The 26,072-nt window shown below is 42.0% G+C and overlaps 1 protein-coding gene across 1 annotated transcript in view; it reads left to right on the plus strand.

Annotated features, from left to right (window-relative positions):
* The first annotated feature begins 1,373 nt into the window (after positions 1–1,373).
* TNIK (TRAF2 and NCK interacting kinase) overlaps positions 1,374–26,072 on the plus strand; it is a 396,524-nt gene continuing 371,825 nt past the window's right edge. The window contains exon 1 of the mRNA XM_068983499.1: positions 1,374–1,430. Coding sequence (XP_068839600.1) covers positions 1,374–1,430 — 57 coding nt within the window. The remainder of the gene's footprint in view (positions 1,431–26,072) is intronic.

Here is a 26,072-nt window from a genome sequence, read left to right on the forward strand (position 1 = left end):
TACCACTGTAAACGTTCAGCCTTTAAATTAGAAAGCCGGTGCAGTGAAATCGCTCTCACGCCGTACATCTTCTGGGTTACATCTTATCCTCCAGCCAAACTTTCTCTATTAATCTGGGTAGAGCAGCAGAAACGCAGCCGGAAAGGAAAATGCCGGGACCGGCGGCGGCGTGAGCTGCCTTAACCCACGTTGCCTTCCGAGTTACCTGAAGCATTCAAACCACTGCACCCGGAGAACAATTCTCGTTTCAATTCGGTCGTTTCCGTGGGGGAATTGCGGCATGGACAGGTCCTGGGTGTGGCGAGGCCAAGAGGGAGCTCAGATCGCCCGACTTTCCCGCTTCTGGCAAACCTTCCCAGCCCCGAGGCGGGAAGTGACCCGTCCAGAAGAACTGCCATCCGGAATTCCCGGGGCCGCTGGAGGACCCGACCCCGCGGCAGTTGCAGATTGCCGAGGCCGGGGGTAGGGCGGGGAGGGGGGCGCTGGGCGCCCACACGAGTGCGCTTCTTTCTCATTTGTTCCGCGGCTGGAGGCGGATCCCCTTCTTTGCACACAAGTCCTTATATGCACCGGTTGCACCAGCCCGCGCTACTCCAGCCCCACAAATAATTAATGGGGGAGGGAGGGCGTCGCTCTTTTTTTCCTCCCTTCTGGAGCATTTGAACCCTGCCGAGAATCCCTCAATATGCGACTGAAGGGCCATTTTGCTGCAGCGCACGAATTGGACACACAATAAAGCCCCCTTGTCCCTACGAGAAGCACGGCAGGGTTCAAGAAAGGTCTTCAGATGCAGCGCGGTTAGCCCGCAAAAGCCTAGGCTGAAAAGGTGTGCGCCCTTCCCCCATCCACGCTGGTGCAGAGGGACCCGGTCAGGAAGCGCGGCCTCTCCCCAGTCGGAGACCACGCCTCCTCCGCCTTTCTTCCCCCCTCCCACCTCGCTTTACTCCTCCCAGGAAGCGGTGATAGACAGTTCTGTGTGGTTCTCCACCCCCACCCCCCAGCTGAGTGGAGGAGTTGATGTGTCTCATTATAACAGCCAATGCAGCCGCCATCCACGCACAAGCAAAGAAGCATGTCCCATTTAAATACACCCACGCAGCCCCAGCGCCCTTAGCCGTTCAGGGCGCGCAGCCCACACGCACCGCGGCTCCAGGGCTTGGAGATCCGCTCAGGTTGGGCTCCCGGACCCGGAGGACCGACGCCCGGAGGATCGCGATCTGGCGCTGTGGGAGCCGGGGTGGGCGGAGGAGGCTGGGCCCCGGGCCTCTGGCGCGACAGCCGCATGAGGACGCGAGTGAAATAGACCAAGGTGGAATTTCCAAGGGAATAGCTTCGGGGTGGTTTTGGTCCCATCTCTCCTGCAAGAAGTCGACATGGCGAGCGACTCCCCGGCTCGCAGCCTGGATGAAATAGATCTCTCGGCTTTGAGGGTGAGCAGAACATGCTTTCTGATTTCTTTCCAGTGTTTTGGGTCAGAGTGAGAGGGCTCGGTGCGTGGACTGGGGCTGGGGCTGGTGGGCAGAGGCGGGCGAATGCCACGCGAGGGAACCTGGATTCTCGCGTTGATTCAGGGGCTGCCGAGGTGTTCTAGGCTTAGCCCCCACGGCAGAGGTTGTGCGGTACGTGTCCTCCTTTGGTGGGAGCCAGACCTCCCCCCGAAAACCCTTAGAGCTTATGCCAGTTTCATCTTAGACCGGTGTAAGAGCATTAAATTGAAAGGCTCGAGTGTGTGAGAGTGTGTGTGGGCATAAGCCCCGGTGGGCTCTAGACCCCACTGTCCTTTCCTGTAAAAAGAATAGCAACAGCGTGAATAAAGGCACTGGCTCCTCACGTTTTCCATCAGCCTGCAAGAGGACATTGTGAGCCTGGCTGGCTCCACGAAGCCGAACCTGCCACTCTTCGGGGGCAGCTCTTGCTGTGCCAGTCTTGTAGATGGCAACTGCCTCCCTTTCCCCCTTTTCAGCTATTCGCGCCCGGACTCCTTCTCAGCGCTCTCTGAAATGCCGGTTTGCCACTCACCTTTAATTATGGTTTTAACTCAGCCCTGCCTGTGCTTTCTGACTTCGTGGCTGTGACATTTCAGTGTTATGGATGAATTTAAGCAGGTGAAAGGGATGTGTTTGTTCTCTGCTTTTCCCCAATCAGACCGGAACTCCTGGGAGTGTGTGTGTATGTGTGTCTGTATGTGTGTGTGTGTGTGTGTGTGTGTCTGTGGTCAGTCCTTTGTAAAGCACCTCCCCTCCCCTCCCCCCTCCGCCCCGAGCCCCCCTGGTTTAATTTACCCTCACGTGAATTGCCTCAGACGCCGTTTCATTGTATTGACTAAGACATCACTGATATAGAATCCATTTTGCTGTTGTTTTGAGATCGGAATACCAGGAATCCTAGTGCCGCCTCGACGCCTCCCCACCCCCACCCCCCAATCCCAGCACACTCCTTCGGGGAAGGGGGCTGAGCTTCTTGCCGTATTAATTGGATGCTGCCTGCCGGGAAGGGGGTGAGGGGTGGGGGTGGCAGGAGCACCGGGGGTCTGAGAAGGACTGTCTACCGATCTTAAAAGGGCTTTTTCCTCGCTTGACCCCCTCCCCCGCCCCCCACCAAAAAAAGCGATTGTATATACTTGAGGCAAGGACGGTCGGTGAGACGGAACTGATGGTGGCTCTGAACACAGACACAGAAGGGGTGAAGCTTGGAAGTTCACACGCCCTCCTGAGGAGTACATTGTTAGATGGATGCTAAATCTTGGGATTATGTACTTGAATCTTCAGTACTTTCCTTGACATTGCCTCCTTCTCCACGGTTAAAGAACTACCTTTATGGCCAAAGTGGTACTTTTTTCTTTAGTCTCGTTAATTCTCCGTCTCTGCTTACCCCCCTCTTTTTAACTCCTTTTCCTCTTCTCCTTAATCCTTCCATCTCAGAGGTGAGGTTTCTTCGAAGCAGTCAAGGGGCTGAGAAGAAACAGAGATGCCATTGGAAATGGCTTTTTTTTTTTTTTTTTGATAGTTGGGTAGCAAAAGCTCATTCATGCGTTATTACAGTAAGCTGTCTATTTCCCTGGCACTGAAATGCCACAGTGAGAACCCGCGGCCCCTGGGCAGCTGGGGTGGGGGTGGGGGTTGGGTAACAGGGTGGGTGCTTTGGCCAAGTGTGTGGCTTCCTGCTTTATAGACTGTGTGTGTTCATTTGCCCTACTTTCTGCGCTGGGAGTTGCTGCCAGCGGGTTAATCAGGTGGATGGATGGCCCAGACTTCTGGGTGGAGGAGAGTGGCAAAGCAGGGGAGGGGATGGGGAGGGGGAGTATGAACAATGGGCAAGACTTGAGATTTCCCTGAGCTGGAATCTCAGCATCAGCTTCTCTAATGGATAGCGCTGTGATGTGATTTTAACTCGGGCTTGATCTAGAGGTGTTTCTTGTGGGCTTTTTCCTGGGGAAGGTTTTCTCAGATGCCAGGCACAGAGCTCCCAGGCTTAGGAGCAACTACAAGGGCTCACCTTGCTAACGGCGGACATGGAGTGCGATTCACACACGGGAGACCTGTGCTCCTTAGATCAGTATTAAGAAAAGATATTTTTGCACAATTCACTGAAATTTCTCTTCCTGGCTTGGGCTTCAGTGCTTTGACACTGTATTTCTGCCTGCAGGAGGTGTGGAAAGAGAGAGGGCTCCTGCTTCCAGCTCGTTCAGAAGATGGGGAATTGCTGGCTGGAGAATTTAAATGTAGCTGTGGGGACAGTTGCATTCTGGAGGGCTGGGGTTTGTGACCGGTCTGGTGGTAGGCGAGCTGGGCAGATCCAGAATTGAGTCCAGAGGCTAAGAGGTAATCTCCTCAAATCAGAGGCCAGACCATCTTTTTCTGTCTTTGTAGATAAGGAGAGATGGGCTCATGTGTAGATGAAAGGTCTCCTTTTTCCTAAATCCTCAGGAAAGCCTGCCTGCTGAGAACTTCCTGGGGAATGCCTGACCCCTGAAATGCAGCCAAGGTCAGTGGCATCTAGGAGAATTTGCTGCAAGCCTCACCAGTCTCTTGCTGTTTTGGTGGCTCTTTAATGTACACAATCAATGCCCTTTTTGTAAACTCTGTGCTCAATGCATTAAAAGCAGATCCTGTCTGGAGAAGCCTTTATTGTTCTCAGTCAGTGATCCCAGATTGGACCCAGTCTAAATTTTCCCCAAATAGCAACAACACATAATTTAGACCAGAGCACCAAGCGACAGCCCTGATAACTTAAAGTATGCAAGATTTGGATGGTTTAAAAAGTCAGAAAAGAGAGGATGGTTAGAAAAGAGGTGATCTGAATCCAGTTTTATTAGTCCTGATGTTTAGAGCTCTAAAGATAAGCTAAGTCTTGAGGGAAGGGAATGGCTTCACAGATTTAGAGCTGGAAGAGAACCGTAGAACACCTAACCACGCCTTTCATTTAATGCTCTGGAAGCTGAAGCCTTGAGAGGTGAAGTCCATTGCCCAAGGTCATACAGCCCCCTTCCTGTTTGGAGGTGTAGTGAGTGGGGGTGGAGAGAAGGGTGATTTGGGGAGGATCTAGGTTCCCTGACTTCTCATTCAGTGCTCTTTTCTGTAAGTCACACTGTCTGGCTACATTTTCTGCTGAGAGGCAGACAGAAATTATTTCACCAGGGTCATGGGATTTTATTTATCAAAAACAGAGAAACTGCTTCATGCAGATAAGTTCATAAAACATTAAACCATGGAGCCTTAAGGTATCTTTGGAATTCATCTTGCCCAACCTCCCTTCAGTTTCTCTTCGGCAGGCAAGTGACTGAATCATCTAGGACAGATGGTTGTCTCCGTAACCCTTTTCCATCTAAACATATCTCTTGGGGTCAGTCTAGATATACACATTATTCAGATGTCTCTGCATGCAAGATTTATAGGGTTCTATGTATGTTTTGTATAATGTATGTGGAGACTTACATTCTATATAGTATTACGGATATAAATGATCCATGTGGGTATATGAAATGTGTGTATACATACATAGACAACAGAAAACAGTCATTCAAATACAAGGCTTGAGTCTTTCTTCCTTCAAGATATGACAGTAAAAAAAGAAATGAAATGTGAACCAGTATGCTTTATTACATAGGAGGTGAGGTCAGCCCAGAAAGCTTTTTGGAGATTAGCATATATCTGAATCTGACCACGTTGGCCGTCCTTAGCTTGGCCCACAGAGTAAGGCAGTCAAGGCCAAGATTGGTCTCTGGTGACTTCATACTCTTAAGTTTCTGCCAGGACTCTCACTCACTTTTCTCTTTGAACAGAATTTGGATGACCTCTGCTTGTCTTTCTCCCTTTACCCCTCATTCCCTTCTAGGCCTAGCTATTTTTTTCTCCATCGAAACCTAGATTTAAGAATTAACCTCATCTGCAAGACTTGCATGCATTCTTCCTGCTATACTTTTTGCACTTGTGTTATAAACCATATAGGGTTTTCTTTCTACCTGATCACTAAACTGTACATTCCGTGGGGCCAGAGGCTAGGTTTTGTTCGTTTCAGAGTCCATAGTCCCAATTAGTTGAATAAATGTAGGAATGAGTGAGTGAGTGAAGTGGACTGAGCGCTGGGTTCTATGCCCATGTCTTATTTGAATTCTGTGACATTAGATGAGTCCTTTATCCATTATTAACTAAAAATGAGAATGATCACAACTGCTTGCCTTCCTCATACACTGGTTTCATCAATAAAGTATTTATGGCAGTGCTTTGAAAACTGTAAAGCATTACGCAAATATGCTATTCTATGATTACATAGAATTTTATGGGAAATTTGATTCCACCAGCATTTGATCCCAATGATTGTATGTAATAGAAAGGGATCCTGAGAAAAAGATATGGGAATTTTGAGAGGTTTTTTTCCTTTTAATGTACTAGCATGGCCTTATATTGACCTCTCATGGCCTATATCCGATCCCCTGATGGCCTGGGTTGACCTTTGCTCCAGGTGACTTCAGCCCAGAAGCTTTTGGAGATTGGTATATTTCTAAACCAGTAGCAAGTATCAGCATCTTTCATTAAAAACTTCTCTTAAAAATTTTTTTTCTCCTCTTTATGGATTAAACATTGTTCAAATAAAAACATATTGTGCTTGTGCCTTTTCAAAGTTTGTGTGGGGGTGGGGTGGGGGAGGGAGGCTGTGCCTGAAATGATACAGCTCTAGTCCAGTATCTAAAACCTTTTGGTCAGAGAAATCTTGACCATTGGTAATTCATTATCCCAGAGTATTTATTTACATTTGGTCTTAAATGAGAATTTAGTAAAGTTGCATGAATTGGTAAGGTAACAGTATCTTAAAATGATAGTAGCATAACAGTTTTTTAATTAGATACATGCATTGTGGTATTAAACAGGTGTTTTCTTTGCCATGACATTGCCTCATAATAAAGTAGGGTGTATTGGTAGTTATCATAACATCAGAGAAAATATGTATAACCGTTTTCAGTGTCCATTATTAGCTAGAGTAATCTTTGTGCAAAACCTAATGTAAGTTATGGCTTGCTGTTTGCCTAATTAGCGAGTTAGGAGGTTATGAAACATTTTGTTGGTGAAAGAATACCCAACACTCTTCCTTCATGAGTAGATAATATTTCCCCCCTTATCTGTAGGCTCTTTGTGACCTTGTAATTTTGAGTCTTACCGGTTGGCCCTTTCTTCTTTCTGGCCTGCAGTTAATTTTCTTTGCTCTTCTTGTTCTACACCATTCCTTCTTTCAGTGATAAGTTTCTAAGACTCACCCAATTTTGAGCTACTGTGATCGAATCATGGCGTCTGTGTCCAGCTGGGCAGAATCATGCTGAGTCTCTGTGTCTCATAGAATATGGGATGTCCTATGTCTGAAAGATGCTTTCACGTCAAGTTGTTTTTTCCATTTCTGTGGGGAAAGTAGCTCTGTGCAAACAGGGCCTGAACTAACAGTGTGCTGAGAATTCCAAGAAAATCTGGGTGATATTTTTGAATGAGATGTTATTCTGCACATATAAATATAAGGTTCCTCGTGGAGAGAGAGGGAAGACTTAAATAGAAAATGTTGGATGAATTCCGCTTATAATTTCTTCCCTTCTGGTTGGAAGCTTATTTCCCTATAGAGAAAGATGATTCTCTAACCACTTTTTTTTTTTTTTTTTTTGCATACCCCAGCTGTCTCCACTTGTCTCAAGGGGGTGCCTGGAAATTCTCAAAACATGTTATATTTTACCCCAACCTTAAAAATCTTTCCGTAATATCTATTGCATGGGTCCCCTTGTCTCCAGTACTCCTGCTGCAGTTACTCTCTGCTAGGCGACACTCTTTTACCACCAGCCCTCTCCTGGCTAGTCTCCTTTGTGCACTGTAGCCATGTTAGTCTGCCTAAAAGCACAGTTTCAGTCTGAGTATTTTTTATTCATGGCCTTCCTTGACTCCTCACAGTTTACAGACCAAAGACTGAAGTCTTGACCTCAAGACCAGTTAAAATTCAACTGGGCACTTCACCATGCCCTTCAGTTTAACAACCATTCCTTTTCACCTGCTACAGGGCATAGCTTCCTTCTCCGCATGGATGCTCTTTAGGGGCTTGTTGCTTGTTGTTTTGTCACTAAGTCGTGTCCAACTCTTTGCAGCCCTATGGGGTGCAGCACACTAGGCTTCCTTGTCCCTTCACTATCTCTAGGAGCATGCTCAAACTCATATCCTTGAGTCAACGATGCTATACAATCATCTCATCCTCTGTTGCCCTCTGTTGCCCCCTTTTCTTCCTGCCCTCAATTGTTCCCAGCATTGGTGTCTTTTCCAGTGAGTTGGCTCTTTGCATCAGGTGACCAAAGTATGAAACTTCAGCTTCAGCATCAGTTCTTTCAGTGAATATTTAGTGTTGATTTCCTTTGGGACTGACTGGTCTGATCTTGCTGTCCAGGGAACTCTCAAGAGTCTTCTCCAGCACTACAATTCAAAAGCATCAATTCTTTGGCACTCAGCCATCTTTATGGTCCAACTCTTACATGTGTACATGACTACTGGAAAAACCATAACTCTGACTCTACAGACCTTTTGTCAGCAAAGTGATGTCTCTGCTTATTAATACTCTGTCTAGGTCATAGCTTTCCTTCCAAGAAGCAAGCATCTTTTAATTTCATGGCTGCAGTCACTGTCTGCAGTGCTTTTCAGTTCAGTTGCTCCGTTGTGTCCAACTCTTTGCAACCCCATGGACTGCAGTACGCCAGGCTTCTCTGTCCATCATTAACTCCTGGAGCTTGCTCAAACTCATGTCCATCAAGTCAGTGATGCCATCCAACCATCTCATCCTCTGTCATCACCTTCTCCTGCTTTCAGTCTTTCCCAGAATCAGGGTCTTTTCCAGTGAGTCAGTTCTTTGCATCATGTGGCCAAAGTATTAGAGCTTCAGCTTCAGCATTAGTCCTTCCAATGAATATTCAGGACTGATTTCCTGTAGGATGGACTGGTTTGATCTTGCTGTCCCAGGGACTCTCAAGAGTCTTCTCCAACACCACAGTTCCAAAGCATCAATTCTTTAGCGCTCAGCGTTCTTTATAGTCCAACTCTCACAACCATACATGACTACTGGAAAAATCATATCTTTGACTAGATGGACCTTTGTTGGCAAAGTAATGTCTCTGCTTTTTAATATGTTGTCTAGGTTGGTCATAGCTTTTCATCCAAAGAGCAAGCATCTTTTAATTTCGTGGCTGCAGTCACCATCTGCAGTGGTTTTGGAGCCCAAGAAAATAAAGTCTCTCACTGTCCCTGCTTTTCCCCCATCTAGTTGCCATGAAGTGATGGGACCAGATGCCATGATCTCAGTTTTCTGAATGCTCTATTTTAAATCAGCTTTTTCATTCTCCTCTTTCACCCTCATCAAGAGGCTCTCTAGTTCCTCTTTACTTTCTGCCATTAGGGTGGTGTCATCTGCATATCTGAGGTTATTGCTATTTCTCGAAGCAGTTGCCTACTTTATTCTCTTTTTCTGTACCTGCTACCCCAACATCCAACATTCCAATGCCACCTTTTCCACAAAATTTTCCCAGATTCTTTCAGATAGAAATTATGCCTCTGACTTGTAAATCCTCTTTGAACTGAGCTTATACCTGGTTTGTTTCTTTGTTTGTTTTTTTAGATTACTAGGATTTTATTTACTATTAGACAGTAAGCTTCATGAAGGCAGTGTGTAGTTTTGATTTTCTTAGGAACCCCACTTGGATGACCTCTGGGCCTCCAAAGTCTGGATAATGTAGGCTGTTAATGGAGCAAAGACTGCTAAATTGTTAAAAGTTTGTTTAATTAAAAAAGTGTTTCTTAAAAAAAGGGGCTTCCTTGGAGATCCAGTGGTTAAGACTCCATGCTGCCACTCAGGGGGGTGGGTTTCGATCCCTGGTCTGGGAACTAAGATCCTGCATGCCGAGCGGCTTGGCCAAAAGATTTACATAAATATTAAAAGAAAAGGTTTTCATTGTTCTCATTTTAAAAGCATGTGATCATTGCAGAAAACTTGGAAAATGGGAAAGAAGCAAAAATCATTCATGATTCCCAATGATAATCACATGTATGTTTTAGTACATAGCTTAGTTTTTCCCTGTGCGTGCTCAGGTATGTTTGACTCTTTACAACTCCATGGACCATAGCCCACCAGGCTCTGTCCATGGGATTTTCTAGGCAAGAATACTAGAGTGGGTTGCCATTTCCTCCTCCAGGGAATCTTCCCAACCCAGGGATCAAGCTTGTGTTTCCTGCATTGGCAGGTGAATTCTTTACCACTTAGCGCCACCCAGAAAGCCCCAGTTTTTCCCTATGCATAGCTAAATAGGTAGTTTTTAAAAATTAAGATCATATTGTATATATTACCTGCAACTTTAAAAAAATAATCAGCCTTTTTTCACACTATTAATGTTTTTCTATACCATAACTTAAAAAATTATGTTGAATTTAAAACTTATAAAAGTTTATGTAAAAATTTATGTATAGAATGCTCATACATTGCTTGTGGGAATGTAAAATGGTGCATCTCCTTTGGAAAACAGATTGGCAGGTCCTCAAAATGTTAAATAGAATGTTAGCATGTGGCCCTGCAATTCTACTCCTAGGTATATACCAAAGAGAAATGCAAACATATATCCACACAAAAACTTGTTTTTAGTAGCATTATTCATAATAGTCAAAGAATTGAACAACCTAAACATCTGTTAATTGATGAATATATAAATGAAATGCATTATATCCATAAGATGGCATTATTTGGTAATGAAAGGAAGTGTTGATTCAGGCTGTAACATGGATGAACATTACGCTAAGCAAAAGAAACCAGACACAAAAGGCTACATGTTATATGATTCATTTATATGAGATGTCCAGTACAGACAAATCCATAGATACAGAAAGTAGATTAGTGGTTGCTGAAACTGGAGGAGAGGGAGAGTGGAAGTGACTGCTAATGTCCTAATATTAAATATTAGATAGTGGTGATGGTTGCTCAACTCTGCACATATAGTAAAAACCACTTGTATACTTCAAAAGGGTGAATTTATGGAGTGTGAATTAAGTCTAAGTAAGATTGTTATTTAGTACAGTGAGCCCCCACTTATGGTCATCCACATATATCCAATCTTATTTAACCTTCATCCTATCCACTTCCTCCCCCATCTTATTTTGAAACATCATACTCTTGCATTTGTAAATACTTCAGTATGCATTCCAAAAGATAAATACTCTTAAAATGCATAACTGCAATACAGTTATCATGCCTAAAAAAATTGAATGTAATTTTTAATTTCTTCAAATATTCAGTGAGTGTTCAAACTTCTAATCATATGTTTTAAGGACTATTTAGCATTTTACTGTGAGGATACATCATAAAATATTTAATCAATTCCTATTGATGAAACTTTTGGTTATTTTAAACTTTTCAGCTTTTGTAAGTAGTACTTTGATAATCAAACATCCAAATATATATCCTTGTACACATTATTTTAATACATTATGCATTAGAGTTATTTATCCTTATATTAATATGTAAATATTTCTAGACATCTCTAGACTTCTTAGAAGTGCAATTTACACTGAAAGTTATATATGATCTTTAAGGCTCCTGATGTTGTCAAATTATCCCCCAATTTCCTGTGAGGTAAGTGTACAAATGAACAGACGAGGCTTGGAAAAAATCAATTAATTTTTCAAAGATCATAAAGCCTCTAAATGGCCAAGCTTATGACTGATCTGCGCCAAAGCCAGAGCCCATATTAACTCACATGGCCAGCATTTGACTCGTGGACCTTGTCATGACATCAGATTTATCTGATATATTATCTCCCTGGGTTCACAGATTATCCAGAAGCCTTTCGTTTTAGGCACACATCTCTTTGATGAGCATAGTTGTGTTTGTAGTGCTATTTCCAAAACATTTCTTCCTTGTGATTTTCTTTTTTTAAAGTAACCAAGGTTATCTTAGAATAAATGTTCCTTTTCTTGTCTAAAAAGCAAAAAGTACAAGCCACTTGGGGATTAGCAGTGATTTTCTTTTACATTGTGTGTAAGGTATGTTTACATTTAATTTGCCATTTGCTTTGGAGAAGTATCTGCCACTTGTCTGGAAGGCATACGGAATCAGACCCAAAGGTTTCCATTTTTGAAAGCAGTGAAGACCACAGAGTTTACAATTATTACAGAAGATGGCAAGATGGGAAGACATGTTAGAACAGGAGCCATTCTCAAGCTTTTATCTGCCAGAAGTTATTCAAATCAAAATCTGGACTTAAACATTTTTTTACATGGATAAAGATATTTTAAGATTACAGTGGAGAAAATGGAAGATGGAACTGGCAGCCAAAAGTGTAAAGTCCTGTGTTTCACCCATTGTTCACTCTCTACCTGGTCTATAAGAAACTATTAAAACCAACATAACCTTGTGGTTCTCAGTGTCAGAGGCCAACTGTCTCTCTTTACTAGATTTTATAACCTAATCCTCCATTTAAAATGCCTGTTATTTATTTATACCTAGGGTAAAAATCTGAACTTCACATGCACATGGTTTCATCATTTCTACTTCTAGGTATTTTTTTTTTTAAGCTGCCTGTAATCAAATTATAGCAGTGTGGTGGGTGGAATAGGTTGTAAGCAGTAATTGCTAACTGTATTTAAATAATAATATTTAGCATTTATAGAGCACTTTGTATCTTCAAAGTACTTGCAAACATTATCTAATTAAATACCCTCTCTGATTATAATCTGGATATAAATGTACTTAAATCCAGAACAGGGTCATGAGAAAAGTATGCATTTAAAGTTAGTGCTTGCTAGGCTTTAAAAACCTATACAGTAATTGGTGAGTTAGATTGGGGTTCCGTTGGATTGTTTTTGTGCATCTGTTTGTTCAACCTCATAGCAAAGTCAGATTATATCTGTACTTTATCAATGCTTCTGCTTGATATCTGACCATTAAGGACTGTGTTGATCATCGCTCTGGTCCTTACAGACCCTAAAATATTCATGATATAAATAAACTTTAAAATGGGCTCCTTCACTACATTTCATGCCCTGATCTCAGATGAAATTCTCATTAGTAAGTGCAGTGAAGTGGGGTAGTGTGAGGGAGAGTGGCTATGCATTGTGGTTTAGTAATTTCCATCTGAGAAAAAAATACATTAAACTGCATGGTAGGATACATCATAAAGAAACGCACTGGAGAAATGAAACATCTTGAATCTCACCGCAGTAATGACTTCTTGCTGTTTTGGGCACATGTCTGTGTATTGTCCCCTTGCATGTATGTCCTATGTTGGCAATTTTGAGTGTTTGGAGCAAGGACCAGTGTGGCTTATCCAGTAGATGCTAGAGGATTCTGCAGCTGGTAGATTCTCGGTAAATGCTGCCCTGTGCGTTGTGATTTTCTAAGAGCTTGTTGATAGGTTAATTGCCTAAACAGTGGTTCTCAAAGTGAGATCCTCGTTTCAACAGCTTCAGGATCATCTCAGATCTTGTCTCTCTGACCTACTCTGGAGGTGGGAATTGGAAACTCTGGGGCAGGGGTGGGCGTGGCGGGTGGGTAAGAAGCCCTTCAGGTAATTCTGATGCAGAGTTACCACTGGCCTAAATGTTTTGAAGACAGTTTCCTTCTTTTTTCATGTTGGCTCATTCATTCATTTAATATTGATATTTATTGAGCATCCACTGTTTACTGTGTGGAGGATATGGTGATGAAGACACACGAGAATGCTGTCCTCATTAATCTTATCCCCTGATGAATGAGAGTATACGTTAAATCATAAAAATGACTTACTAAAAGCAAGTCACTTTGGAAGAACACAGAATATATCCACAGAAATTTGAGCTTGCCTGGAAATGTTGCCGAGTAGGAAATGGTGACTTACATAAGGTAACTGCAACTTTCTTTTAAGGCTTATAACTTCGAATTGTGGAAAGCGCATACTTCTAGGAATATGAACTTTAAAACTTAACACTAATTGAATAAAAAAACCCTTCACACTAATACTGTATTATATTTGTATGAACTGTTTGTTAGAAAGGGGATACTTGAAATGGTATAAAGTATCAACTGATGCCATTTCAACTGATAATCTTGGAGTGTTTTTGAATTGTCATTTGTTGTTGTTGTTAGCAAGTATGTTCATGGGGCAGAAAAAGTCCCTTCTATCACCCACGTTCAACAAGATGCATCCATCTGATGTTCATGCCCTGTTTTTCCCTATAGATCTGTAGGGATTCAGTTTATAGCCCCAGAAGGTTCTGACATTTGCCTAGAAGCTGAAAAAAAAAAAAAGAATTGTATTCACAGTCTCTTTCAGCCCTTCTTTTGTTTGCAGTCTGAAATCTTTGGGTGGTTTATATTTTGAGACTTGGAAAGTGGAATGGATGTTTGGAATCTAGACAGGTTAGAGAGTTTCCTTATTGAGAAATCCCATAGACATTCCTTGTAACAATTACCTAGCCACAAAGATGCCCTATGGTGTTATTTAATCTACAGTTCTTAGATAACACAGTTTATATTACATGTCTTTTTATTTGGGGGAAGATTGATGACGATTATGGTAGTTAAGGCAGCTTTGTACACAACTCAATAGTGAGCACATATCAAAATTTTATTTCATACTCACGGCTGGGGAAGATGCTTTTGAAAAATTGACTTCAAAGATCCCTCTTGGAAGATTTCTTTTAAAGGAAAAAGATGATTAGATAATAATCGGTAGACTGGATATTAAAAATATCTGGATGAAGGTGACTGAATTTTTTTGCAATATTGACAGTTTAAGGGGGTATACTCGACTGTCTCAGAAGGGGTTTTAATATTATTAAAATACCGGGGAATTGTGTAGCATTTAAATCAGAAATGTTAATTGCTCTTTGGATGGGGGAGTGAATTAATTGTATTATTCAAGAGGTTCTGTTTGGGATCAAGTTAGGGACAGCGCTGATTTTAGTACTGGTGGTATCTCGGGCTCTGAAGTAACTATGAATTTGAAATGGCTTGATTGAAAGGGCCCTTTGAGTTTGGGAGTACGGTGGTTTTCTATTGGAACTCCTAAGACTCTCTTTGAGGCCAGAGACTGGGTAGTCTTAAGTTTCCTAAGGTCAAAGTCAAGTGTTTGCTGTTTGGAAAAGGCCACTCCCTCTTCTTTCTTCTTTCAACTGGTAGCTCTAGCACCAGTGAGAGAGAATACAATTTTCTTTCCATGCGAACAAATAAATAAAAGCACTGCTCAGCTCTTCTGCAGTTTTATATCCAGATGCTGTTCTGGGAAGAGACACTGCATGCACTCTTTGGTTTGAACAATATGTATGTATGTTCTCTCTGTGAGTCTTTTAAAGATGTAACTCGTGCTGGTATTGTAGTCATCATTTCTTGAATATAAACAGCTTTTATTTTTGGAGAAGAACAGATGTAAAAGTGTGAAATACAGAAGTCTACACATTTTGGCAGGGGTAAAGGGAGGAGGGATAGGGTTGCTTTAAAATCATGGTAACCCAGTCTTAGTTACTCCTTTGTTTTCCTTAAGTGACTGAAATGTAGCAGGGGAAATCTCCTGGAACCTACCGAGCTGCGTACCTAAACCTCCCCTTAGCTGATTGCACCAGAAAGAGTGCTAGTCGGTAATTAGCATGGGTCCTACTAGGTTTTCATCTCTAGGAACAAAAAAGGTAAAGAACCCGCCTCCCAATGCAGGAAACATAAGAGGCGCGGGTTCGATCCTTGGGTCGGAAAGATCCCCTGAAGGAGGGCATGGCAATCCCCTCCCGTATTCTTGCCTGGAGAATCCCATGGACAGAGGAGCCTGGCGGGCTACAGTCCATAGGGTCGCAAAGGGTCATGACTGAAGTGAATTAGCACGCACGCCAAAGGAGGAAAACTGTAGGTGCAGAGAGGCGATTGTAGACATTCAGTGAAATTTATATGACACTTAGTAAAATATTAGAGGGACACAGATCCACTCCCCAGACAGGGAAGTTATCTTCTGGATTGGAAATGTGTTTGCGGAAAGGGTCTGGGAGCTTGTGTCCCTCTGTGGTCTCTGAACCAGAGCTCTTGCCAGTCCTCTGGGGGCCCACCCCCTCTTTGAATTTGTGAGTCTGTTTGTAAAAGGTACCTGGTGTTTTCAAAGCAGCAGGCCCTTTCCTGTGACTATTCTGTGTCCCCTTGAGGCCAGGTTTGTTTCTTTTCTTTTCTGGAAGCAGGGTCTCCTCTTTGCAGCTCATCACCTGATATAGGACATTGCATTGGATTTAAAGAAATAGTTCCCTGACTTTCTTTTGTGTTCCTGGCTGTGGTTGCTGCCTTCTGCAAGTTTCTGCTGGCTTGTTGGGTTCACAGTTGAGATTTTGTCCTCCCAGAACACATTCTTATTTGTCATGGTTCTTTGATAACTCTCTTTGACAAATATTTTGGTCAAATGTTCTGTGATTGAGTCTATGTGAGTTTTTTGGTATTGAGTTTTGATACTAAATGATTTCAGGCGTGTTTCAAATGAACATCTTTGATCATTTCTTTTCTAAATTCTCATGAATTTTGGAATGCAAATGAATTATAAGGCTGCAGCCACTCCCCAGTTCACAGAAATGCTAGTTCCAACCTTATTCAGGCCATGTTTCATGCCGTAATAAATGTGAGTCTGGATTTTAGACTATACTTAAGAATGTAGAAAAACTGGAACGCTTGTACGTTGCTGGTGGGAATGTAAAATGTTAAGCCATGTGGAAAACAGTTTGGCTGTTTGTGAAAAAGTTTAACATAAATTTATTATATGACCTAGCAATTACACTTCTGAATAGCCACCCAAGAGAAAGGAAAACATCTGTCCAGGCAAAAACTTGTACATAGCAGCATTATTCATAATAGCCCTAAGTAGAAATAAGCCAGATGTCTAGCAACTGATGAATAGGTTAGACAAAACATGGTGGAAGATGATGGAATACTTTGGGGTAGTAAGAAGGAATGAAATACTGCTTCATGCCACAACGTGGATGTGAAAGAAGCCAAACACAAAGGACCGCATACTGTATAATTCCATTTATATGAAATGCCCAGAAAAGGTGAATCTAGAGAGATAGGAAGTAGATTACTGGTTGGTTAGTGCTGGAGAAGAAAGCAGAGAGTAACTGCAAATGGGTGTGGGGGGTCTTTTTGAAGAGATACGTTCTAAAATTGGATGGTGGTAACATGAGTGAATTATACCTCAGTAAAGCTGTTAAAATATAATATGCCCAAGACATTACTTCATAGTTGGACCAGTTCCATACACCATGAGGGCAAATTCCCCAGTAAGGTTACTCTGGCATTTCTAGGAATGCCTTCTCTTCAACACCGTGAGGGATGGGGACTCTGGTCTTATCTTCTATTTTCTACTTACCTTCATGTCATTCCTTATTCTGAAGGGCTTCTAGAACTTTATAATTGTTATAGTAATTTCCTTCAAGATAAGGTCGATATAACTTATCTTTCCTTCCAAAGAAAGGAAGACTTTGGAGCCAGGACTAAGGTAACTACTGTAATTCCCTTATCCACTGTGGGATGCATTCCAAGACCCCCTGTTAATGCTTGAAACAGTAGTAGTACTACCCTTTTTATTATACATACCTACCTATGACAAAGTTTAATTTATAAATTAGGCAAATAAGGATTAACTACAAAAAATCATAAAAGAAAAATTTTAACAATATACTATAATAAAGGTTATGTGAATGTGGTCTCTCTCTCTCTCAAAACATCTTATTGTACAAATTTATTGCCTTTTCCATCATAATGAAGGATGCATCATGCACTGTGGCCATAACTTTTGCAGGTGCAACAGCAAAACCAGCCTGAATTTCTTTTTCCTTCTTCACAATTTCAGAGATAGAAGATTTGTTCTTAGTATAGATTGTAGTAACCTCTGCATACAGTTTTTTTTTTCTTATTGAGTTGAGGACTTTCATTTTCTCACTTAAAGGAAGCACTTCATGGCTTCTCTTTAGCACATGTGAATGACCAGCATGACTAGTCTTGCCTTGCGGGGCCTTCTTAAATAGAAGGGTTACTTGAACACAAAACACAGCGATCATGTGACAGTTGATTTGATAAAGAGGTGGCGACTAAGTGACTAAGGGGCAGGATAACAGTGGGCAGGGAATGATTCAGGCCTCGGCAAGATGACGCAAGATCGGGAGATTTCATCAGGCTACTCAGAAGGGCGCTGGATTTAAAACTTACGAATTGTTTATTTCTGGAATGTTCCACGTAATATTTTCAGACTATGGGTAACTGAAATCACAGAAATGGAAACTGTGGAAAAGGGGGACGACTATATTCCTTGTCTGAAACCATTCGTTACTGAACTTCTTTCAAAATATTTTGGGCTGGGGCTCACCCTGTGCTGTCCCTTCCGCCTGACTTCTCCAGTCCCTGCTGCTGGCAGATAATTTGTTTCCCTACTCCTCCCCCAAAGGAGACTTCAATCTCTACAACAATAGGACCTAGGTTTTGTTTTTCCTCGTATCTAATTGTTAATGAGATGGATGAATTCTCATGATTTACAACACGAAACCAAACGCTTTAATTTAGCCAGGGCTTCTATGATTTATTTAAACATTTTCCACTTCTTTACAATATCAGCAGTCACCACCCCACTCTCTCTCTAGACACTCACCCAGTGTTTTTCACATTGTAATGCATGGTGGAGTGAGGTAAATGGGTTGCGGTCAGCTTTGGGAAAAAAATGTATTAGAATGCTGTAGAAAAATATTACTGTGTACGTACTGTATTGTGTATGCGTGTGTGTGTAGAGTGCATTTCTTTAAAGGTACTAGCATTAGAAGTGTGAACTTTGCTGCTCCAGCTCAGGCCACAGGACTGCATAAGACTGTTTAGAGGGATTTTCATTTGCGGGTTCTAGTTCATTAGTTGAACCAGGGTCCCACTAATCTGTGCTCCTATGCCTCCCATAATTCAGATGCATGTGTTCTGCATGCTGAGAAACTAACAAACCGCAGTTGCTAGTTGCTAGCCGATTTAGGCCTCTTGTTCATCTATGAAACACCTACTATGGCCCTGGACGCAGTGGTGAACACAAGAGCTGCTATGAGGCCAAAAGACTGAATGGTGCAGGCTGTGGTTTCTTCTGCTTGGGAAGCCCAATCCCCATCTTTGCTCCACCAACTCTGTGATTGACAGCTATTCATCTTTCACATTTTAACTCAGATGAGTTAAACATGTGCTCTGCTACTCTTCGTAGAGTTCAGTGACATTAGTGTCTGTAGAGATTTGAGGAAGATGAGATGCTGAGAGGAGCTCTGATCAGTTGAGGAAAGGGATCCTGAGAGCAGAGGAGCTGAGCTCCAGGGGTAACAGTGGGGGACTGAAAGGGCCAATTGTCACTGAGGAATGAGTTGCTGAAAATGACAGGAGCCATCAGAGCTATGAGAGCAGCCTCTGGGAAATGTGGGGAAAGGACGAGGCTCAAGAGCTTCCCAGAAATAGCAGCATTGGGTGGGCGCTCAGAGCCGATTCTCACTGTGGTCACGCCTCAAGCTGGCACAGCCTTGATATCAGACAGAGACAGAGGAGGAGCCTTGGACATGTCATATTGTGCACAGGAAAGCTGTAAGGGGCAGCCTGCAGGCCTGTACAGTCTGATGTGCGCCAGTGAGGTTGGGGAGAGTATGACTTCTGAGCAGCTGGAATACACAGTGGACATTCATGACACCAGTGGAAACTGAGCGGAGGTTTAGCTTTTGGCAGCGGCTGTGCCCGGTGCCGAGTGAGGGGCTAGCAGGCAAGTGGCGCAGGATGGTGACTCATGCTTCGGTCAGGGCAGAGATTTGGTCCTCAGCTTTGCAGCACCCGGAGGTGATGTAGTCGAGATACCAAGTTCCAAGTCACACAAACACATGGATACACCTGACAGCCATCTGCAACATAATTCATATAATAATAATAACATCAGTTTTAATATCTACTACCCTTTGAGACCACTTGCCACATGGGAGACACTGGGGTGATTATTATGAAAGTCTAGTTGTATTAATGTGGTTGCTTTATGTGTTATATATTATATAATTATTCTAATTTTACAGATGTGGAAACTGAGGCATAGATTATGAAACTTGTTGAAAATGATGAAGTCTTATTTCAAACTCAGGTTGGTCTGATTTTGAAGACAGTTGATTAGTTGGCTTACATTTTGGATGCATTATAATGCCTATCACATAATTCAGTGATGGATATGTTCTTAGAGTTAACCTGTATGGGTCCCGCAGCTTCACTGTGCACTGAATGGACAGGGGTCTTGTTTTATATTTAGTGTTTTTTAGTCTGTTAGAGGAAAGATTGTGATACTGGCAGATGAAACCTTAAGAAAGTGCAAGTGACTCCAAAGAAATTGAAAAACCCGTGTCTCAGGAACCTGTGGGACTAACGTTGGCCTTATTTGAACCCACATAAGATCTTAGACGGAGAAGGCAATGGCACCCTGCTCCAGTACTCTTGCCTGGAAAATCCCATGGACAGAGGAGCCTGGTAGGCTGCAGTCCATGGGGTCACTAAGAGTCGGACATGACTGAACGACTTCACTTTCACTTTTCATTTTCATGCATTGGCGAAGGAAATAGCAACCCACTCCAGTGTTCTTGCCTGGAGAATCCCAGGGATGAGGGAGCCTGGTGGGCTGCCGTCTGTGGGGTCACACAGAGTCGGACACGACTGAAGTGACTTAGCAGCAGCAAGATCGTAGAAGGGCTTCCCTGGTAACTCAGACAGTAAAGAATCTGCCTACAATGAAGGAGACCTGGGTTCGATTTCTGGGTTGGAAAGATACCCTGGAGAATGGAGCCTGAAGAATCCCATGGACAGAGGAACCTGGCGGGGTACAGTCCAGGGGCTCACAAAGAGTCCGTCGCGACTGAAGCGACTAACACATTCAGCGTCTTGGAAGGGCTTCCCAGGTGGTACTAGTGGTGAAAAACTTGCCTGCCAATGAAAGAGACATAAGAGACGCGAGTTTGATTCCTGGGCCAGCAAGATCCCCTGGAGGAGGGCACAGCAACTCACTCCAGTATTCTTGCCTGGAGGATCCCACAGACAGGAGCCTGGCAGGCTACAGTCCATAGCATTGCAAAGAGTTGGACACTGAAGTGACTTAGCACGGGGTCTTAGAAAGTTTAGTGGAAAGAAGCAGAAAGAAGTTCTGAGATGGTGAAATGGCCTTTAATTATTGCTTTTCTCTCTCCCCTCAGACTTTAAAGTGGTTCATTAACACAACAGACTATAAACCTCTTTATAAGCACAGGCCAGATAAATGACACACGAGTGAATTTTTATTGGTGACAAGTCACAGTGAAAGTACAGCAGTTATATTCACGGTTTTGTTCCATAGATTTTACATGCACTGCCTGTGGGGCAGCTTCACCAGTGACTAGCAGGAAGGCAGGGTGGAGGACGTTGTGTTACATCGTGGTACCAGAAAGCTCGCTCCTGATCAGCATTAGCCAACCCCTGGATTTCCTCAGCACCTGTCTTCTGGGCACATTGTGGGCACTCGGGTATCTGCAGAATGAAGTCATCTGAAAACCTTCTAAGTTTACTTTGTAGAAGTGTATGAAAGAGAAAGATTCTCCCTCTAATCCAGGGGCATCAGGTGAAGTGCCAGAGTTGCCTCTTGGTGTAGTCAGCAGATGATACGGGGTTTCTGTGACCTAAGAGGAGCTGGGAATGATGGGACTTGCATCAGTCTTGGCAGTAGACTCACTTTGGCCTCTCTGACTGCTGTGGGAGAGAGTTCTGCCCATGGCTGATCTGCTCTGGGACACAAGGAAGGACTGAGCTCTTCTTTATTAGCCAAGTAGCCTGAGTATCTCATGTGGCTGTTAAATCCCAGAGCAGCCCAGAAACTGAGAGGTATTAGCCTAGAGCTAGGTCTTGGGGGCACAGGAAAAAAGCTCTTTTCCTTTGTCTATGCTGACATCTGTCTATTTTTTTTTTTTAATTTTCAGTTTCTAAATATTGATTAGCCTTAGTGAGTGTTTTCTGGCTCTTGTGGTCCCTTTCTTACAGATGTTGTGAGATAAGGCCTGTGGCAGTTGAATGCCGTTCAGGGAACAGAGCAAACTAGAAGAGAAGCTTTATTCATCAGGTCTGTAAATTACAGTTAAGTGACAAAAACGATTCCCATGTCTCCAGGTTCTCTATTGGGTACGGCCTGTTAAGCTTGGATAGTTTTTTCTTCAGACTGTTGCACTTCACAGTAATTAGCCAATCTGACTGTAATAGACTCTGGCTTCATTGTATAAAATCTTTGAAATCAAGTGTATGAAATTGACTCTTCCTTTCTCAGGTAATAATGAGTAGGAATTCCTGCTATAAACTAGCATTAATAGATTCTAGGCTTTTAAAGGCTTTGGGGCTGTAATAAAAGGAAAGGGGGACTGGCATGGACACAGCCGCGCTCACTTTCATTCTCTTTGAGGTGTGTTGAGATTCTTGAGAACCTGGCCAAGTGATCCCTAGCGGGTAGATGCGAGGAGGGCTCTGTGAGAGGACTGAGATCTGGAAAGGATGGCCAAGTGGAGTAGGCAGTGTGTGCTGCCTATTTTGATGCAGATTTGTGCTAGAATACGTAAATATCCAACTTGTTCTCAGTCCTTCTAACATCAGGGAATGTCAGTGACTAATGATGGCCTCTGGCATCTGGTTAGGATTCTCCAGATGACACCTTGGTGGTGGATGCAGCCAGAACACTTTTGGCAATTCCACGGAGAGTAAGCTATGTGTGAGCTGACCATGACATAATTTGGGCTTATCTCATTTGGTTTGAGTCACAGGAAGCAGAATGGCTTAGAGGTTGCATCAGGAATCGGACTCCGGATTTGAGTCCTGGCCCTACAGCTTAAAAGCTTTGCAACTTGGAGCAGTTATGTAAATTCTCTAGGCTTTTCTCACACCTGTTAAATGCAGATAATAATAGTACATCTCGGGATATTGTAAGAATTTCAAAAATGTATTATAGTACAGCAGAAGTTAACATTGTAAATCAACTATACTTGAATAAAATAAATTAACAAAATAAAAATACATTTCATATAAAGTACTTTGCACAGTGCTTGCCGTGTTACAAATGCATGCATAAAATGTTTAACACATTCAATGCCAGCATCATTTTTGCAAACAGTTGGAAAGCCCATTATGGATCTGGGGCAACTGGGTATATGTAGGTTTACAAGGTATAGGTTCTGCCCTCAGGAAGCCCAAAGCACACTAGAAGCAGGAAAGCAGCCGACTAACAAACAATACTGTGATAGTTTCAAGTGAACAGTGAAGGGACTCAGACATACATATGCATGTATCCAGGGGTGATTCTCCCCTAAACTCCCCTCCCATTCAGGTTGTCACGTAACATTGAGCAGAGTTCTATATGCTGTACAGTAGATCCCTTTTGGTTATCCATTTTAAATATAGCAATGTGTACATGTCAGTCCCAAACTTCCTAACTATCCTTTCCCCCCATCCTTTCCCCTGGCAGCCAAAAGTAGATATATTTGGTAGGGGCACTGGGGTAGATGACTAGTGGCATGGGGTGAGAAAGGTGGGGAAGTGGACCAAGATGTGTACCGTGTATATACATGTCAATCCCAAACCCCCTAACTATCCCTTCCCCTCATCCTTTCCCCTGGCAACTAAAAGTTTGTTCTTTAAGTAAGAGAACAATGATAATTCAATGTGGTTGGTTACCAAATAGGCATACCCAAATCACCATATATACAATTGTGAGTCTGTTTCTGCTTTGTGAGTTCATTTGCATCATTTCTTTTTAGATTCCACCATAAAGAATATCATACAATATTTCTCCTTCTCAGTCTGACTTTCTTCAGTCAGTATGACCATCTCTGGTCCATCCGTGTTGCTACAGATGGCATTATTTCATGCTTGTTGATGGCCTAGTGATATTCCATTGTATATGTGTAGCACATCTTCTTTATCCAATCCTCTGTCAATGGACATTTAGGTTGCTTCCGTGTCTTGGCTGTTGTAAAGAGTATTGCAATGAAAAATGGGTTTTAAAAAATAAGACTTTGCCTGTCCTGGACTTGGAAATCATTTGTAAGACTGTGATGCTTAGGTTTGCTGCAGCCATTTGGCAACCATGAGGGGAGAGTTTGGAGAGTCATAGAAAAATGGACTTGGGTCCGTGCATTGTGGGGCAGCTGAATTAATCAACCCTGGAACTGACCTGACTCCAGACTTCAGATAATACTAGCCAACAGTTTCCTTATTGTTTAAGTCAGTTGTAGTTGTGTGTTCTTTTATTTGCAGTTGCAAACACTATATGTATGTAAACACTATATATATATATATATATATATATATAATTGATAAATATTTCTTTTAAAGTTAGGGGTAATAGAAGGATGTTAGGGTTAAGACAAGGACCAATAATGATATATAATGTTTTGGGAATTTTAGCCAGCAAGACAGAGAAGAAACATGAGTTATAAATATTAGTTGATAGGGACAATATTGTTTTTTCATACAAACTGTTAGTTGCTCAGTCATGTCTGACTCTTTGTGACCCCATGGACTGTAGCCCGCCAGACTCCTTTGTCCATGAAATTCTCCAGGCAGGAATACTGGAGTGAGTTGCCATTTCTTTCTCCAGGGGATCTTCCTTCGCTAAGGATCAAACACGGGTCTCCTGAGTGGCAGGTGGATTCTTTACCATCTGAGCCACCAGGGAATGGAACTTTAAAACTTAGGAGAATCAACTGAAAAACATTATTAGAGCAATAGTAATTCAATGTGGTTGGTTACAAAATAGGTATACCCAAACCAGACAAAATAACCAATTATAAAACACATTTAAAAAATCATACCTTTAAATAATGACCAAAAAATGGAAAAATGGGAATAAATTTACCAAGAACTCTGTAGGATCTGTATGAAGGAAAATGTAAATCATAGCAAGAAGCATACTGAAGATTTGAGTAATTGTGGAGTACCCCATTTTCCCGGATAGCAGACTTAAATTAGGATGAAAAGATACTGAATTTGTTTAAGGACTTGACAAAATAATTCTAAATGTCATCTGAAAGAATTATCAGACAAGAGTAGCTTCTGAGTCTCCTGGTAAACTTGTTTTTGTCATTTGTGTGTGTTAGAAATGTCCATATGGTGTTATTTGTTGTATAAAAGTTTTAGCAGTTATAACTTCATGTTAGATTATGACTATTATTAATATCAAAACACTCTCAGGTAATGACTTTATTAAGGAATTATTTTTAGTTTCTTGTCTTCTTTATATTTTTGCTTGATGTATTTGATCTTCCTTTTTATTTCTAGACATTTTCTTGATTCATGTCACTGTGTGTCCTAAAAGCAACATATATAGTAAAAATTTGTTTTTGAACCTAACCTAAGAGTTTGTTTCTTTTAATTTTTTGCTGTTACTTTGTTTTGTTTTTCAAAAGAGTTAAACCATTTGGTTTTATTGATACGTTTGATCTGCTGTTATGTTTTTAATTCCACCTTCCTTTGTGTCTGCTTTGTTTTTCTATGTAGACTGTTTTTGAATGTACAGTTTAAATTATATATACTTAAATCTACAGCTCTCTAGTAATGCAAATTAATAATAAAATACAGTTCTTTAATGTCCTTGTTGTATAATAGTGACATTGTATTTTCCCTACTCTGATCCCGTGTTTCTATACTTCGTAATGTTTAATTCAGTCTGATATTATAGGTTGAGATCTTCTTTGAACCCAGTTTAATATTATATCCTTCTATTTTAAAATAAGGATATAATATTTAAATTTGAGTACCATATATTAAAACTGCATTGTTTTTCAAGGATGCTTTTTGTGATTTGCATTAGATTGGTTATACTAAATTGGTTGTTTTTCAGTTATATCTTGTGTTCCCTTTTATGGTTTATCTTTGATTAGCTGGAATGTACACTTTTTTAAGGAACAGTATAAGTAAGTGTTAGTCGCTCAGTTGTGCCTGACTCTTTGTGACCCCATGGATTGCAGCCCACCAGGCTCCTCTGTCCATGAGATTTTCCAGGCAAGGATACTGGAATGGGTTGCCACTTCCTCCTCCAGGGGATCTTTCCAACCCAGGGCTTGAATCACTGTCTCCTGCACTGCAGGCAGATTCTTTACCGACTGAGCTACAAGGGAAGCCCTAAGGAACATTGTGTATGTATGATATTTTATGAGTTCATGCATAGCTTACAGTTTTATCTTTTCCCTTTTTTTCACAAAAAAGGAATACAATTATTTTATTACAACCCTTTCTTCACTAAACTTTGGAAATAGTTCATTGGCTTGTGGTGTTTAATATTGTGAAATAGAGGTTTGAGGCTGGTGCTACTGCTTTGTACCTGACCTTCTGCCTGATTAGTTGTATGAGTTCTGAAAAATTTTAGTAAAATCATTTTTCTGGGCACAGGTGGGGCCTGTTTTTAGTTATTTTGCTTGGGAATCAGTGCACTTTTGTTTCTGGCAGCTGGTTTTGGCCCATGTATAAATATTTACCTTTATCATTTTTATTATTCACTATTGAATTTCTCCCTGTGGAATAAATATCTATTTGCT

This window comes from Capricornis sumatraensis, chromosome 1 (genome assembly GCF_032405125.1).
Source record: "Capricornis sumatraensis isolate serow.1 chromosome 1, serow.2, whole genome shotgun sequence".
NCBI classification, from domain to species: domain Eukaryota; kingdom Metazoa; phylum Chordata; class Mammalia; order Artiodactyla; family Bovidae; genus Capricornis; species Capricornis sumatraensis.